This window comes from Gossypium arboreum, chromosome 9 (assembly GCF_025698485.1).
Source record: "Gossypium arboreum isolate Shixiya-1 chromosome 9, ASM2569848v2, whole genome shotgun sequence".
In the NCBI taxonomy this organism is placed as follows: Eukaryota; Viridiplantae; Streptophyta; class Magnoliopsida; order Malvales; family Malvaceae; genus Gossypium; species Gossypium arboreum.
This window is the reverse complement of record NC_069078.1, coordinates 1948661-1965661: the sequence shown is the minus strand read 5'-3', so window position 1 is coordinate 1965661 and position 17001 is coordinate 1948661. Positions and strand designations below refer to the sequence as shown.

The following is a 17001-nucleotide window of genomic DNA, read 5'->3' as shown; positions in this document are numbered from 1 at the left end:
CTTTGGAAAATCGAGTGGGTAATCTCGAAGAGCCCGTAGGGAACATGAATGAGACGCTTGAGTTGGTCGAGGGATGCACAAATGGGTTTGACTCAATGGAATAGCAACTCAGAGAATTTGTGTTGGATTATCTTGGTGCCAATACGGAAAAGATGAATGAATTAGTCAATTCCACTACAGAAAAGCTGGCAAGAGGGATGAGACTCTCGAGGATATGGTGTCAGCCATGAAGAAGGAAATTGAAGAGCTTAAAGGGGAGCTCACAATTTACAAAGCTGCTTTGAGTAATGGAATGTTGTCTTCAAGGCCAAAGCAACAAGTAATGGATGTTCCCAAATCAGAGAAGGTCAATGGTGCAAGGTCCACAAGGGATGTGGACAACTTCTTGTGGGAAATAGAGCAATACTTGAGCAAAAAAGAAGCGTTTTATTGGTTCGAGGATGGGTTAAAGCTGTGGGCAAAACATGAGTTGCATAGGCAAGGAATCACTGAACTTACTGTAGTCATGGTCGAAGTAGAGTCCTTTGTTGAGCTTGGTTCAATGAAAGACAAGTTTGAGTCGTCTAAGCCCAATGGAAAGGGCAATGGTGAGAGAAAACATGAGGAAGATGAAGAGAGACATACCGATGATGGCAACAGTATCGATAGCACAAGTGACAATGGGAAACCACGAGATGCGAAGCAGGGATCCAACAACCCAAGGGACAAGGGGAAGAGGATAAAATGCTTCCTTTGTCAAGGACCACACATGGCGCGAAAATGTCCAAAGAAATTAATGATTTCGACTATAAAAAGAATGGTGAGCTAAAGGAAGAGGCTAAGCCTATTGAAAAAAAGACATCAATGGTCAATTCGATAGTGCTCATTCCTAAGAAAAGGAATGGTGGAGAAGGGTTTATGTTTGTAGACATCAACATCGTAGGTCAAAAGAGGAGTGCTTTTGTCGATGCGGGAGCATCGGACTTGTTCATATCGAAAAAGGTAGAGGAGAAACTTGGTCTCTCAATTAAAAAATCAAATAGAAAGATCAAGACGGTAAATTCTGAGGAAGCCCTAATTGTGGGAGTAGTTCGTAATGTGGAGCTACAAATCAGCGAATGGAATGGGAAGAAAAACTTTGAGGTAATCTAATTAGATGATTACGATTATGTACTTGGCTTAAACTTCCTTGACAGGATCCAGATAACTCTGTATTCATAGGCCGATCAAATTCATATTGTCACTGGTCCGTTATCAAAGATTATTGTGCCGGTACATCGGGATATGAAGGTTGGGACCAATGTGTTGTCATCAATCCAACTAGTAGAAGATGTTTCGTATGGGAGAAACATTAACTCAAATAGAATTGAATCCTACGAAAGCCCCTTCAAAAAAGTTAGTGGAGCATGAGACCGATATGAAACCTGTGGAGTCGATTGTGGAACTGTCACCTTTAGGAAAATGTAGGTTATGTATCGGAATTCGAGAGGAAAGAAGTAATATAAAAATAGTCGAAACTAGTAAATGCTACAGGAAAGGTACATTGCGAACACTTTGATATGGTTTTGAATTCTGACTTGTTGACTTGGCATGGTCGTAGGGGCCCTTTCAAAGCTCTTAAGCAAGAAGGCCGAGGGACTGTTGGCGGTACGAAGCCAAGATGTAAGAATCCAGGGGATTCCAATGGGAACAAGTCAAAATTAGGGTAAGTTAGAGCGAAGACTTCTTGCCAACGAGATGTACCAACGAGTGCAACTATTCAAGTTAAGAGGAGACGAAAGTCAAGGCAAAGCTTCCGAAGGAAGGGACGACTTGATCATAAGACAAGTCGGGGAGAGGCTAAGGCAATGAGAGAGTTTCAAGGTGAATCAAGTTAGTGCCATTTGAAAGCCGCAACGAGGGCGTAACGAGAATGGGTAGAGGAAAATGTCATGGGCCAAAGTACAAAGCCTGTGACCATGGAACAAGATACGCCCCATGGAGGTCGATTGATCAGATGGGGATCATTTAGCCCACGAGAACTGACCCGATTTTAAGAACTGTTGGCAAAGCCTGTCAGATTGAAGTCTGGTTGGCCTAATAATAAAGATACGACAACATAGGCTATTTTTAGAAATAAGGGGAATCATATCTTATAGATTTGATATGATATAATGTAATCTTGTAAATCTTCAAAATTAAGGGATGAGATAATATCGTCTGTCAATGTAATTGGATCTTGACCGTCAATTTTGGGAGAGCTTAACTATAAATAGAGAGCCTCTCCCTCACTTGTAAATCATCAATTGTATGTTAAATTCTTAAGAGTAATAGAATTCTCTGAGCATTTACTCAAACACTTTGTGTGCATTCTTTCTTTGACTTTCTGTTGTTCATTTGTAGCTTCTTTTGGCAGAATCGCTTCCGCTAAACAAATTGGTGCCTTAGAGGAATTCTAAAGGAATTCTCTCTTTTGGGAATAAAGACTGACTTAGGCGAGTTTGGAGCGAATGAATCACTTAAAGACGCACGGATCGTGAGACATAAGATCTAACCCCGTGACACAAGTACATTCTCAAATCGGTTTGATATTTATACTCATATCAACCTAAAATATATTTTCAAGTAAAACAAATAGTCCATGTTTAATTTCTTCAAAACTTGACATATATAATATATATACATAAAGGAGCATAAAATATAATAGTTGATCTGATTGTTAAGATAATAAAATAAATTACAATAGCAGTTATACAACTATTAGTAGATTTCTTCTTTGGTCACCCAATAATTAGGTTTCCTAAATAGTGGTATTGTTTCCGATGTGTTTATGCTCAATTTTAGCTCTGAAATTTTATCTCTCTACTCTGAGAAGAACCTAAAAAGGTTCATTGAGTTTTGACGGAAGAGCCTAAATCCACCAAGAAAATGTTTAATTACTTGACCTTGGTGGAGCTCGAATCCATACTCTTAAAGGATCTTAGGAAGAGCTAGTCAAGTGATACCCTGAATGAAAAGATAAGACATTTAAGCCTTATATGATAGTTTGAATCCTCTTAAGCACAATGGCTAAGTGGCACCATTAATACAATAGTAAGATCTTTAAGCTTTGATTAATGGTTTCACAAGCACAATCTGCATATTTCACACAATACTGATATACTGATATTTTTTTCGTGAGCTATTGATGGTTAAAATTGCTAATAATAATTTTAAAGAAGGTCCAAAATCATTTAATACAGTCGGGATATTTTGAGAATATGAGGTTGAGGATTGATGTTGTATCATGTATATACGGCCTCATATCATACTGCATGAAATGGACCAATCAAACTCAGCATCCCACGACTGCCATTTTCAGTGATTGTTTGTAATAACTATAATTGTTCCTTTAAGACACTTAGAACATGGTCACTCCTCGTTTACACTCAAGGCCTGCATTTCTTTTTCTTTTAGTTCTTCAATTCCCATTGATAATTGAATTACTAAAATGAAAATGCTAACATCATCCAACATGTAATTCCTCAAAAGAGAAACTTGATTCAATAAAATCGTCAATAAACCCTAAGTCCAAATTCATTCATTGAGAGCCATTTTCATGGCATCCATTAGTATTCTAGAAAATGAAAGAAGGGCTAACAACTATATGCTTTAACGGATGTTCTACGTCGCCACCGCCGGCATGTTTGACAAACTCGGCCGGAGAAAGGAAACTGCCATGACAAACACATACTATTCTCACTTCTTCACCTTTTCTATATCTGTAAAGAAACCCTTCTATTCTTTTCCCATTAGGACCATCTCCTGTTGTTGACACACATGGCATGTCTTCCATTATGTTCCTCACACTTGCCTTAACTCTTTTTTCATCTACTCCTGGTTGATTATGTTGATTCTTAGCTGTGATTCCGGCTAACTTTTCGGATTTCTGAATTGATATCTTTCCGGGGTTGATGATGTTTGGTTTTTGCTCGGTTTGTGTTGTAGATTGCACACTCGTAGGGCTTCTTGACCCTTGGCATTTGTAAGTTCCTGTAGTTTGATACATGCAAAAAGATTAAGTTGACAAGAAAATCAACAATGTCTGCCAACAATCGGGGATTTCGGTTTTCATGAACATACAACAGAAACTACAACTTCATTTTAGTACAAACTTCAAACCCGAAGTCAGTTTTTTCACCTAGAAGGATAAAAGGATAGGCACATCAATGCCGGCAAGTCAGAAGTGATGACAAATTTCAGACACAAGCTTAAAGCTATTCACTCTTGTTTGCTAAAACTAATGCATTAGTGAAAAGGATATACTAAATAGATCACCGTCACTTATTACATGATTAACTAGGATATCCTTGATTAAACTACAACACAACTGTAGGTAAAAGTACCATGGAGGCCAGACTGCATTTTACTCATTTACTAGAAAAATAACAAATTAGTCCCTATATATAAGATTAAAGAGCAAACTGGTCTTTCTGTTGAAAATTTAATTCATTCCTACTGTTAAAAACTGGTGTAATTGAGAGAATAACCAGACAATTACATAAAGCATGAGGTACAAGGACCTATTTTTATTTGGACTAATTTATCAATTTTTGGAGTATTAGAGTCAGAGTACAATCTAACTACTAATAGAGGGACAAGATAATAACTCATCTCAAGTAAAGAAAGCATCTAAAAGAAGGACCTTTTGCAGATTCTCTATGAACTGAATTACTTTCATAGCATTTTCACTTGGAAAAAAATCAAAATCTTGGATAGTTTCATAACATAAAACAAAAATGATACCTAAATTTAGTTCCTAGCAACCCCACACCTTTGAAAGCAAGTTTTTGTATGCCATACACACATATATACATACATACAATTAAAAGATGTCATCTAAATCAAGCCTAAAGGCTAAAAGTTATGGTGAAATACTGAGAATCTCAGTTTCCTACTCCTTTTTCATAATACTAGTGTTTTAGAAGGTAATAAAAAGATAAAAACAAAAGCTAATCTGAACAGTTTCATGATCAAATGCCAAATAATATGATATGTAAGAAAAAGAAAAAGGAATTTTAACCTTGAGGTGGTTGGCTGTCAAGTTCAGATATGCCTGAAGAACCACTTCCTTGAGAACCAATTGAACCTTGTGAAGCAGCCATTAATGGTCCACGACCACCATTAACCCAACCCTCTTCTTTCTTATCTTCTTCACAATTCTCTTCACCTAAACCTTCTCTATTCTTATCTTTTAAAGCTTTCAAATTCTTTTGTTTCTCAGACCTTTTCCTCTTAGCTGCCAACCTCCTTAAACTCTGTATCTCCTTCCTTTTCCTCCATTCTTCTTCAGTTTCAACAGGTAAAGAACATGTTCTAACAAGTGAACCACAAGCCATGGGGAATAATGATGACGGAGAAGAAGATGATTCATTAGTGTTGTTGATGAAATCAGGTATTGATGATGATCTAGTGAGTTTTTTGGCTTTTGGGTCAACCCCAAAACGACCATTCAATGAAAGTCCTAAACTTAACTCAATCTCTTCTTCTTGTTCTTCTTCCTCTGTTTCACCATTTTGGGAAAAATGATAGCTTGATGACATGAATCTTTGAAGTAAATCCCTCGGTAGATTCGTAACTTGCATGGATATGCTTTGTTGGGTTTCTTTCCTTCCAATTTCTTCAGCTTTTCCCATTGAAAATAAAAAACCAAAATTGTCAAAGAAAAAAATTAAAATCTTGACCCCAAATTAAAAGTTCCCATTTTTTTTCTCATTCAAACAAACAGAGGGAAAAGAAAAGAAAAGGAAAAAATATTAGAGGAAAGTGAAGAGAAAAGGATGGAAGAAAAAGAAAAGAGGAGAAAAGGAATGGGCGAATTTACAATAGTACCCTTGAAAAATTGAGAGTGATTTAAAAGAGACACGTGGCGGACATGAAGGACACCCAACAAAAATTTAAAAGAAAAAAAAAACCCTCAGATTCCTAGATGACTTAAAACGAGCTGTCGCCACGTCGTTGGTTTTAGCTTTTAAACATGAGACTGTGTTGTGTTTTGGCTTATTACACGTGTCGTAGACTTAATTGTGGGGGCTTTGGCATTGACTGACACGTGTCTTTAGATAAAGCAAATAAACAGATAAATATCTGTCCTTGCCTTTTTATCTTCGTTTATCTACGTTTCTTTTTCTGGGTTAATTGCAATTAAAGCGGTTTTCACATTTTTTATTTAGTCCCTATAACTTTTTTTTCTTTCCTTTTGATCCACAAGCTTGTAATTATTAAATAATTTTTCAAATAAGATTGAAGTGGATAAAAATAGTATAGAGATTTTTATACTAAGAGTCGAATTATATTTTACTCATTGTATTTAAAATATGGACAAATTAATCCTTATACATTAGATCAAAGAACAAACCGATTTTATTGTGGAAAATTTTATTCATTTTCACTATTAAAAATCGATCATTGTATGCTAGAAAAGAATGATTATATCAATCACGATATAATTGTAGTTTTCTTTAGTACTTAATTAAGTTTTGTATGCATCCCTAAATAAATTAATTGAAGATTTGGATTGCAAATCAAGATAAATCTGTGATTATATTCTCTCTCTAAAAATAAATTATATTTAATGATTAATTAATTTTTTATGCGTGGCTAATTAAATCAATTGAAGATTTATCAAATTATTTATAAGCTAATCAAACTAAAGATTTGATCGAATTATTGGTACATCAAGAGAAAATCTTAAAGGTTGAGTCATCCTTTAATTAAAATAAAAATAATTTTGAAGAATCAAAGTTTGCAAAACCCAAATCTCTCTCCAATAATTTTAAAAATATTAAATTGTGTTGAATTCTATCAAATAATAATTTCTTTCCTGCCTAGATTTTAGTTTAGTTTAAAATAAAAAGGGACAAGTTTGCAAACTATTAAAAGTATAAGGGGGTATGAATGTATAAGACCCTTTCCTTCCATTGGGGCTAGACATTAGGTGATAATGAGAAAGGAGAAAGAGACACGTGGAAGCCAAAATTGGGATTCGTGTTGCAGATTTCCGATCGTACGTCTCTTCTTTCTGAAGTTTTTGTCTGAACGTGTATGCTTTATGGATATATACTCGCTACCTTAATTTGACACGTAAGCAAGTGTGATTTAACGTAACATCCATGGGTTTTTGTGAGAAAAAGGAATACATCTACATTACATTTTAGTGAGAATGTTGTTAAAAATAGTTTAAAAATAAATATTTTTGGTAGTTCAAATTAATTCAAAAATATTTGCTTTTTTAAATTTGTTTTTAATTAAAAAAAGATAAATTATAAAAATAGTCATTTTTGTTTACCTCAAATTACATTTTAGTCACTTATGTTTGAAATATTTCGTTTTAGTCACTTATGTTATCATTTTGTTACGAAGTGGTCAATCTACCTTTAAGCTTCGTTGCCTCCCTAACAACGGTCCTATGTGACAATCCAAATGGATTTTAAATGTCAACTTGAATGTCCAGTTGCTGGGATGAAAATAGGTTTTTAATTAAATAAATTTAATTTGGACTGCTACGTATGACATCTAAGTTGACATTTAAAACCCATTTGGATTACCACATAGGACTGTCGTTAGGGAGGTAACATAGTTTAACGATAGAGTGACCACTTCGTAACAAAACGACAACGTAAGTGACTAAAATATAATCTGAGGTAAACAAAAGTGATTATTTTTATAGTTTACCTTTTAAAAAATATTATTTTATTTTACAATAAATATTTCCTTTTTCTTTTTTACTTTGAATATTTTATTTCTCGATTAATCCGTGATTCTAAAATTCAACTTCAAGTTAATGAGAACATAGATATAGATTGAATAATATTTTTTTCGTCTTATAAATTTTATTTTTGAGAGTATGAAATTAAACTTTTTCTTTAATTATAAGGTGTGGTGGTTGTTCAGTTCGTCTTTTAATCATATGATTGGGTTTGATCCCAATAATAGAATACATTTTATGGCTAATTGTTTACCTTTTTGGAGAGTGCCCGTGACGAGAAAATTAATCATTATTGACAATACATACCTCAATTACTTTTAAAATTTTACTTTATTTAAAAATTATTAAAAATAACTATTATATAAATCATATCATATAATGATGGAGAAAATTATAAAATCCACCAATTAAGAATTAGAATTTAAATTCATATCTCGTTTGATAAATAATTTATAAATATCATTATTAACTTTATTTAAAACTTAAAATCCATTTAATGTTCTCTCATCCTAAATTTTTGGTACTTATTCCTATAGTAAGCTTCAGTTGATTGCCCGATGATTTTAGGAATATAATAAAATTCAGTTTTATGATTTCTTCAAGAGAATAGTTCCTGTCTTAAGAATGTTTGACCTAAACATCATGTCACACTAGGTGAGTCCACATGATCTTTAAAAGATACATTTGGAAGAGTTCTTGACAACACCTATCAATCCGTCATATCCTCAACCTAACAAACGCCTCGTCTAGTTCCATCGAGTTTACTCTAACAATGCCCTTGGTTGACATCTGCTACTCTACCACTCGCACATAAGGAGTAAAAAACTTAGTGGTTGGGACCTAAGCCCAACCAATCTTCATATTAGATTCCCCCTTTTAGCACCAAGGCAAAGTAGAGAAGGAGTATTCACATAAGCTACATAGCAAACACTTTGCTCAAACACAGGCTCAACACCTCTATGCCATCATTTCAATGGCTCTCGTGCCATCTACAGTATGAACCACCTTTGTTTTAGTAGCTCTCCACACTCTCTATTCCGTGAACTGCCACCATTATACTATTTTACATTTGGTATAACTTAATTACTATAATAATTGTCACCGTCTGTGGGAAGTAAACAAAAAAGTTATCTTTACCATTTAAAGGCTATCATCACCAGTAGCAAGAAGACCAAGATGATCTCATCAACACCAAGGTAGATCTAGATGTTGGGATCAAAATGATGTGGTAAATGCTTACCATCCTTATTATCCATAATTTCAACAATGGAGCAATAAGCACACCTATCCATTTTCTTTTAACCCCTAATATATCACTAGGAGGAGGAACATTATTCAAGTCCAAGAGAGAAAAAAGGCTTTTTAGCCTAACATCCAAAAAATTTGAGAATTACAATCCAAAAAAATAAAATTTTTGAAAGTATCAAAATATTGGTGCAAAACAATGGATGGTCTAGGATGCTGGCACACAACGACCAACCCCTTAAAATAACAAAGATAAAAGAGGAAAAATGACTAGGTTCCTCTAGATCTATCACTCAGTGAAGTCAACCTACCAACTTATTCACATGAGCTGAAATAATATGCAGACCCACAAGTGAAGGAATTTGTCAACAAAAGTGTAAGTGGCATAATGTTAAGACAAAGGGCTCACAAGCTTTATAGGAAGAAAAAGACTTAGAGTACCTTGACGCACCCTTTTTTAAAGGCAAATGAAGAAAATCTTTTCGCGTTAAGCGAAATAACATTATGAATAAGCCAAGGCACATAAAGGGAATAATTGCCTTAATAAAACCCCTCCTCAAATATCCTTACTAGATCAAGGACATTTGATAGCGCCTTTAAAAGTGGTTTGATGAGATAAAAAAAATGAAGCTAACTTTCTAAATGCATAAAGTCTATATCTTTCCTTCAAGGGGAAACGATGAGGGAATCTTATGGCTGTTCTCTTCATCTAAGAAATGTGGCTTCTCAAATTCCTCTATTGGATATAAGTGTAGCAAAGACCATATCCTATCATTACCAAATAAAATGACATGAGGAGAACCGCCTAGGTAAATGCTAGAAAGGAGTTGAAAAAAAAAAACTTGTATTCCTGACTCTTTCGTCTTAACAAGAACTTGCCTTTTACCAAGAACTGTAAGGTCAACTAAAGAAGTTCTAGAATGCTAGCACATGATATAAGGAAGTCTCAAAATATTGATGCACACCCGATACCTTTCTTCACAAGCATCATATAAATGAGGAGAAAGATGAATAAACTCTTTAGAAGATTACTTGTGGAAAACTGGGGCATTATCTTTTTCTTTTGCACAAATCAAGACAAGGCTCTCTTTTCCATTTGCAAAAAGTAACTAGAGGAGGTAAAATACTATGCATGAACTAAAGGGGATACATGTAATTGGTTTGCGATCTTATCCCTCGAAATGGTCAAAGGAAGGACACTCTACCAAACTAAGAGAATATATCGCAAGGGTAGAAATAGAAGGCCTATGTAAGCTCAATAACAAGGCAATCAACTTCTTCAAGTCTTTTTATTAAAATCTTTACATATGTGACTCCTAGGAAGTGGCACAAAGGAAATAGAAGATTGTCAAAGTTTGAGTTACTTGCCAAGTCTCTTTATTAAAATCTTTACATATGTGACTCCTAAGAAGTGGCACAAAGGAAATAGAAGATTTTCAAAGTTTGAGTTACTTGCCAAGGGTAAAGAAGTGTTTAGACTTCATGACAGACTACAATAGAACATAGGCCCTTTTAGATTGCTCATCAAATCTCTTTATTGGATGAGGACATAAGGTGAAGGCACAAAATACTTGATCAACATTGATTGAGCTACAAAAAGAGAAAAACCAGTTAAAAAGAAAGGGGATGAAGAAGACAAGCAACGCTATACCCCACTAGATCCCCTAACCTTCACGAGTAATATAGATAAAAAAAAAAATTAGAATATTCGTACAAAAAGGGTTTGTGCATATGCATAATCACACTTCTACCTATAAAAGGGATATTTAAAAGTCAAAATATGAGAGGTTTTTCATCAAGAAGATAGGCTCCAAAAAGAAGTAGAAGGGAATTTATTGCCAAAGGAGGAAGTTCGCCCTACCAAACTGAAATATGACTAAGGCACAATTATATGCAACAATAGCCTTGGTTTCATTTAGTAAAGGCAACCTCATATATAGGTGAGTGATGAGTTCTTAAGATAAAAAGATGTTGAAGTGCTTGAATTAGCAAGCTCTTTTGGGAACAGTGTGGCCTTAGATCTTCTGGCCAACCAACTTTGGAAAAGAAGATCCAAGCAAAATGGATAGGCTAGAATCAAGGTCACATGGAAGATCACTACCATATTCTACCCTAAGCACGTAATGGTGGCCACTAGACATTATTCAATTTCTTTCAAAAGTTACCCTTATAGTTGCAATTGTGAGAAGAAAAAGTCCTATTGATCGGATAGTTTGATGAACTGACATGATAAAGAAATTCCCATTGGAAAAGCTAGTATCGTCAAAAAAGTAAAACCTAAAGCAACAAAAGATGAACTAGCCAATTGTATAAGGTAAAGCATCTGACATCAAGGAAGTAGAAAGAAGGAGTTTCATCTATAAACATTCTATTTGGGGCATTGGTATGCCCAATAAGGAAAAGATTAGTGACATCTTACTATGAGAAATCAGTTTTAAAATTCTAATGACAAAGAGTGATTATGAGAGTACCAAATCTAATTGCTAGGAAACTACTTGTGTCCACCACTGTCTAGCTCCATTAAAAGGTATCCTAGAAAGGTCATTACTAGACATCTTGTTTAACTTCCTTCAACTTATCACCATCACCATTTCTTGAAAATAAGGAAAGTCATTGAGGGAACCTACAAAAGAAAATGTTAGTGGAGGCAACAATAATGATTAGTTAAAGCTTAAAGGGCATGCCACAACATAAGCATCGAGATCATGTTCGAACTCTTTAGAAAAATGGGAATACTCGCAAGGATTTTTTGTGTCATAGAGCAAACATCACCAAAAGAATGACGATATCCCTTTTGAGCAACCAACAAGAATGATGAAAGTTCAACCTTGCTAGAGGAGAAAAAAAGGCCAATATCAGAGGTCTTATCCCCTTGGATGAATTGGCTTAGGTGAAAGGTCTCCTTTAACACCAAAGAAGACCAAGGTGAGAGGTATTATTCCTTTGATGAATTAGATAAAATAAGAGGTCCTGTGCCTCTTAATGCCAAAGAAGATCAAGTATAAAGTATCATTCCTCTTGAAAGAATCTATTAAAGGCTAATATGAGAGGCTTCGTCTCCTTTTATGAAAATGTCCAAGGCAAGAGGACTTGTGCCTTTTCGAAATCAAAATCAAACCAAGGCATTAAGGTTGATCACCCTTTTTATGACAAAAATGTCTCTTAAGGTAAAAAATTGTTTGCGCAAATATTATCTTTTATTTAGTTAAAAAAGATGCATATTTAGACAAATAGCATTTACATTCTTCTAAAATAATAAAACATATTCATTTGATGAATATCAAAGCTTACGCATATATACAGGAAGTAATAAAAGCAAAGAAGAAATCTCAATACGGAAGAAAGTGATTTCATTAATGTTAACAAAATTTACAAATTAAAATATGTATTATAAGAAAAAGAAATGTGGTAATCATCTTCCAGTACATTGCCTTTGTTTTCAGTAGAAAGGAGGCAGATGGTTCATCAACCACCCCTCTTCCCTCAAGAGCAACCCATATTTCCCTATGCCATTTATTGCCATTTATCCTACCTAAGTCTTGAAGGGAAAAAATGTTGAATGATGTAAGGATGTCTTACTCCATGCTCAAGCTAACCTTACACAAGTCAAGAGATATGTGAGCTATATGAATTTACCTATAACAACATCACTTGCATCACGTACGCTATTAAAAAAAAGTTTCTTCAACCTTTACATATACCTTGTTGATGACTACTTGATACTTGGGCTCCAAAAATTCAATATTAAATTTGGCTTGTAACTCATTCACCATAAACTTATCCTACAATTGTTTGAGGTTTTCCTTCAACTTTCTGAACTCAGCTTCTAGTTTAGAAGTTCGAGATCCAAATTAGCGAGCCTTCTAAATACATATAGAGTTACGGATATTAACCTCAACTGTCTTAAAGAACTAATCTGGCTAGACGATAACTATTTTCTCCTAGATACCTATTTTTTGGTTCCAAAAAGTAATATCTTTTTTCTCTCTCTCTAGCTTCAAGGAGAATTGTTAGTTGAATCGCTTCAGCTGATCATTTTCCCCCGGTAAGTGATTAAGATTCAAAGATAGTCTTGAAGAATGCGACTCTTTGACCAATGTGCCATCCAAATCTTTTCCTTCTTCTAGGAGGTGGAAGAAGGGTATTGCCTTGAACATCACTTATGAAAAGAAAACAAATTTAAGAGAAAGCATAGCCAAGATTAAGGTGTAGTTTCATATATAGAAGCCATATACAAAAAAAAAAAAAGAAGAAGAAGAAGAAAGAATTTGATAAGTATGTGAAAAGCATAAGGTTCTATGAGAAATGATTTAGATTGTAAAAACTAGTGTAAAGTGCCTCCATAGATTTATCTACATGGTTTCAAGTAGAGTTTTTGGTGATGGGGAGCTCGACATTCAAATGCTCACCCATATATTAACAATAAAAATCAACAAATTTCTTCTCTTCTCTAAGAATCAACTTCACCAAAAGGTTTTTTCCATGCCATGGTCGTGTCACATGTGACATGAGTGGAATAGTACTATTTGGCACATTAAAAAGTTCTACCAATCCTCTAGGGTTGTACCATCTACACTCATTGAAACAAAATCTCTAGAAGTTACTTAGATACTATATCTCACTAAACACAACTTCCTCGATTCTTAGGCAATGATATTGATCTCGAGTAAAGGATCCATAAAAAAAAATGAGAGAAGAAAACCTTTGGTACACCTTATGGTTATGAATATCTCATGGTTGAAACTAATCCATGTAAAGAGTGTTGGATCTAATTCCCTAAGTGTAGTATATTCATTTTACATACTTTTATTTTTCGAATAAATTGGTTTAATAATATCCATTAATTATATTAATACCCATTGTATATTGTCTTTTAAGTTTTTACTCACAAAGAAAAATGAAAGTAAATATTGGCTCACTAATTAAATAATGTTTAACTGATACTAAGCGGTATTACATGTTCAGATCGTAATATAGAATGAAAACTTGTATTAGTAGATAAAAACTAAATATGTCTTTAGTCTAATCTGAAATGAGCAAATCAATTGAAAGACTAATATGTTGTCTATCAAGTCCAATTGGGGAGTTGCTTTGTCTTGAGCTTTGAAGCAAATGACTCCTAGAAGATAGAGTTATAGATGTGACTGATAGGACTGACAATACATTGGACGGGACTCAAGTAGAATAGATCTTAGATCCGTTTATGAATTTATTCACTTGTCAAGTTCATAGTGTGACATACCTTAATCCTAAATGGATGACGAACTATGTATGCGTGACTCGTATAAGTAAAATCCTGACTTCAAATAGATAAGAAATCGAAAGCTGGTGTATTGGGTATGTGACTTCTACAATCTGTAGTGTCATTCACAATAGTGAAATTCAAGGCCCAACTAATGAGTAAATGATATCCTCTCATCAGAATTACATGATAGATAAAAAGTAAACATGGTCATGAGTCATTTGTTTTTGTGATAAACGACGTCATTACTATTTGATAGTAATTGACTTTTCAAGAAGGAAGATTTAATAATTACTATGAGATAAAATATGATTATATTAGGAGAACGAATTTATCCCAAAGAGATTGGTGATATCCTATGAGGGTAACACACTTTTTACAAAGTCGATGAGCACTGATTGAGTAGATTTTGTAATGATATGTAACTAGGGAAAGCTCAGTCACGATAATATAGTTAAATGAATTCGTGACTAAATAAGTTTATAATTAATAGGTGAAAAATTGGAACTTAATTATAAATTATTTGAGCTCTAATTACATATGTTTAATTGGTCTCTCCACTAGCTCGTTGAAACCATAAATGAATTGCATGTAGAACTAAATGAAACAAAAATGGATGGAAATGATGAAGTTAGAGAAATAGGTCGCGTTCACAAATGAATGTGTTTTCTCACTAGGTATATAAATAACTTGAGAATTAATTTAAGGTTTTTGAATTTTTATTTAATTAATAATTGAAGTTCAAAAAAGAAATTAAATTAATTAGTCATTGTGAACCCGTTGATATGGAAATTAAATATATTTTCTCACAGATTCTTTTACGGTAAGGTTGCCATTACTTCAACGGAATTAGAATTGAGTTGAAAAAATTATTTAATTCAAAAATTAAATTATCTAATTGAATTAATTAATATTTATTTTGAGAGATAGAAAACATGTATTGAGTTAGATTAAATTAAAATGTGCTAGGTTAAAAATTTAAGAATCACATATATTTGGACCCAATCCAAAAGAGGCTTAAATCCTCTCATCGTAAGAGAGAGGGGTGACGTCCCTAGTATTATTTACTAGGGTGTGCCACCCACCCCATTCTATTAAAAGTAAAATACTTTTTCTCTATTAAATAAATATTATTTGTGTTTTACTAATTCAACCAAGATTCTATTATCTCTCTCTTTAAATAGATGATACTAGTAGAGCTATTTATACACAAGTTATATATAAATAGTGAGAATTTATTTTCTAAGAATAAATTTCATTTTTTGGGAATTACAATTCTACCGTTTTCTAAGTTATATATATTGTTTCTATTTTAGGATTGCCTCACCTAAACATCATGTCATAATAGACGGGTCTACATGATCTTCATAAGCATGTGAAAAGCATAAAGTTCTATGAGAAAGGATTGGGATTGTAAAAACTAGTGTGAAGTGCCTCCTTAGAATTATCTACATGGTTTCAAGTAGAGTTTTTGGTGATGGGGAGCTTGACATTCAAATGCTCAACCATATATTAATAAACAAAATCAATAAATTCCTTATTTTCTCTAAGAATCAGCTTCACCAAGAGGTTTTCGCCATGCCATGGTCGCGTATGAGTGGAATAGTAATATTTGGCACATTAAAAAGTTCTACCATATCCTTTAGGGTTGTACCATCTACACTCATTGAAACAAAATCTCTAGAAGTTACTTAGAGACTATATCTCACTTAACATAACTTTCTCAATTCTTAGGCAATGATATTGATATCGAGTTAAGGATCCATAAAAAAAATGAGAGAAGAAAACCTTTGGTACACCTTATGGTTGTGACTATCTCGTGGTTGAAAAATGAGTGCTGGATCTGGTTCCCTAAGTGTAGTATATTCATTTTGCATACTTTTATTTTTGAATAAATTGGTTTAATAATATCCATTAATTATATTATACTTATTGTATATTTTCTTTTAAGTTTTTGCTCGCAAAGAAAAATGGAAGTAAATATTGACTTATTGATTATATCATGTTTAACTGATACTAAGCGGTATTACATGTTCAGATCATAATACAAAATGAAAACTTGTATTAGTAGATGAACCTAAACATGTCTTTAGTCTAATTGAAAATGAGCAAATCGATTGAAAGACTAATATGTTGTCTATCAAGTCTAATTGGGGAGTTGCTTTGTCTTGAGCTTTGGAGCAGATGACTCCTAGAAGATAGAGACATAGATGTGACTGATAGGACTGACAGTACATCAGACGAGACCCAAGTAGAATAAATCTTAGATCCGTTTATGAATTTATTCACTTGTGGCGTTCATAGTGTGACATACCTTAATACTAAATTGATGATGAACTATGCATGTGTTACTCGTATAAGTAAAATCCTAACTTCAAATAGATAAGGAATCAAAAACTGATGCATTGGGTATATGACTTCTATAGTATGCAGCATCATTCACAATAGTGAAATTCATGGCCCAACTAATAAGTAAATGATATCCTCTCATTAGAATTACATGATAGATGAAAAGTAAATGTGGTCATGGGTCATTTGTTTTTGTGATAAACGACTTCATTAATATTTGATAGTAATTGACTTTTCATGAAGAAATATTTCATAATTACCATGACATAAAATAGGATTATATTGGGAGAACGAATTTATTCCAAAAAGATTGATGATATCCTATGAGGATAACACACTTTTTACAAAGTTATTGGATGAGCACTGATTGAGTAACTTTTGTAATGGTATGTAACTAAGGAAAGTTCAGTCAAGATACTATAGTGAAATGAATTCGTGACTAAATAAGTTTATAATCAAT

At 33.6% G+C, this 17001-nt stretch overlaps 1 protein-coding gene across 1 annotated transcript; it reads right to left on the bottom strand.

Moving 5' to 3' along the window:
- Nucleotides 1-3398: 3398 nt before the first annotated feature.
- Nucleotides 3399-5928, bottom strand: LOC108454101 (ninja-family protein AFP3-like). The gene is made up of 2 exons (XM_017752425.2): nucleotides 5021-5928; nucleotides 3399-3990 (listed from the first exon to the last, which is right to left on the bottom strand). The coding sequence occupies exons 1-2, from the start codon at nucleotides 5631-5633 to the stop codon at nucleotides 3575-3577; spliced, it is 1029 nt and encodes a 342-aa protein (XP_017607914.1). The 5' UTR covers nucleotides 5634-5928; the 3' UTR covers nucleotides 3399-3574.
- Nucleotides 5929-17001: the final 11073 nt, after the last annotated feature.

Excerpts from the sequence above, each read along its gene's own strand:
- LOC108454101 (XM_017752425.2), bottom strand. The coding sequence starts at position 5,633 with ATGGGAAAAGCTGAAGAAATTGGAAGGAAAGAAACCCAACAAAGCATA. Across the intron at positions 3,991-5,020 it reads TGACAGCCAACCACCTCAAG|GAACTTACAAATGCCAAGGG; the intron begins GTTAAAATTCCT and ends ATCAAACTACAG.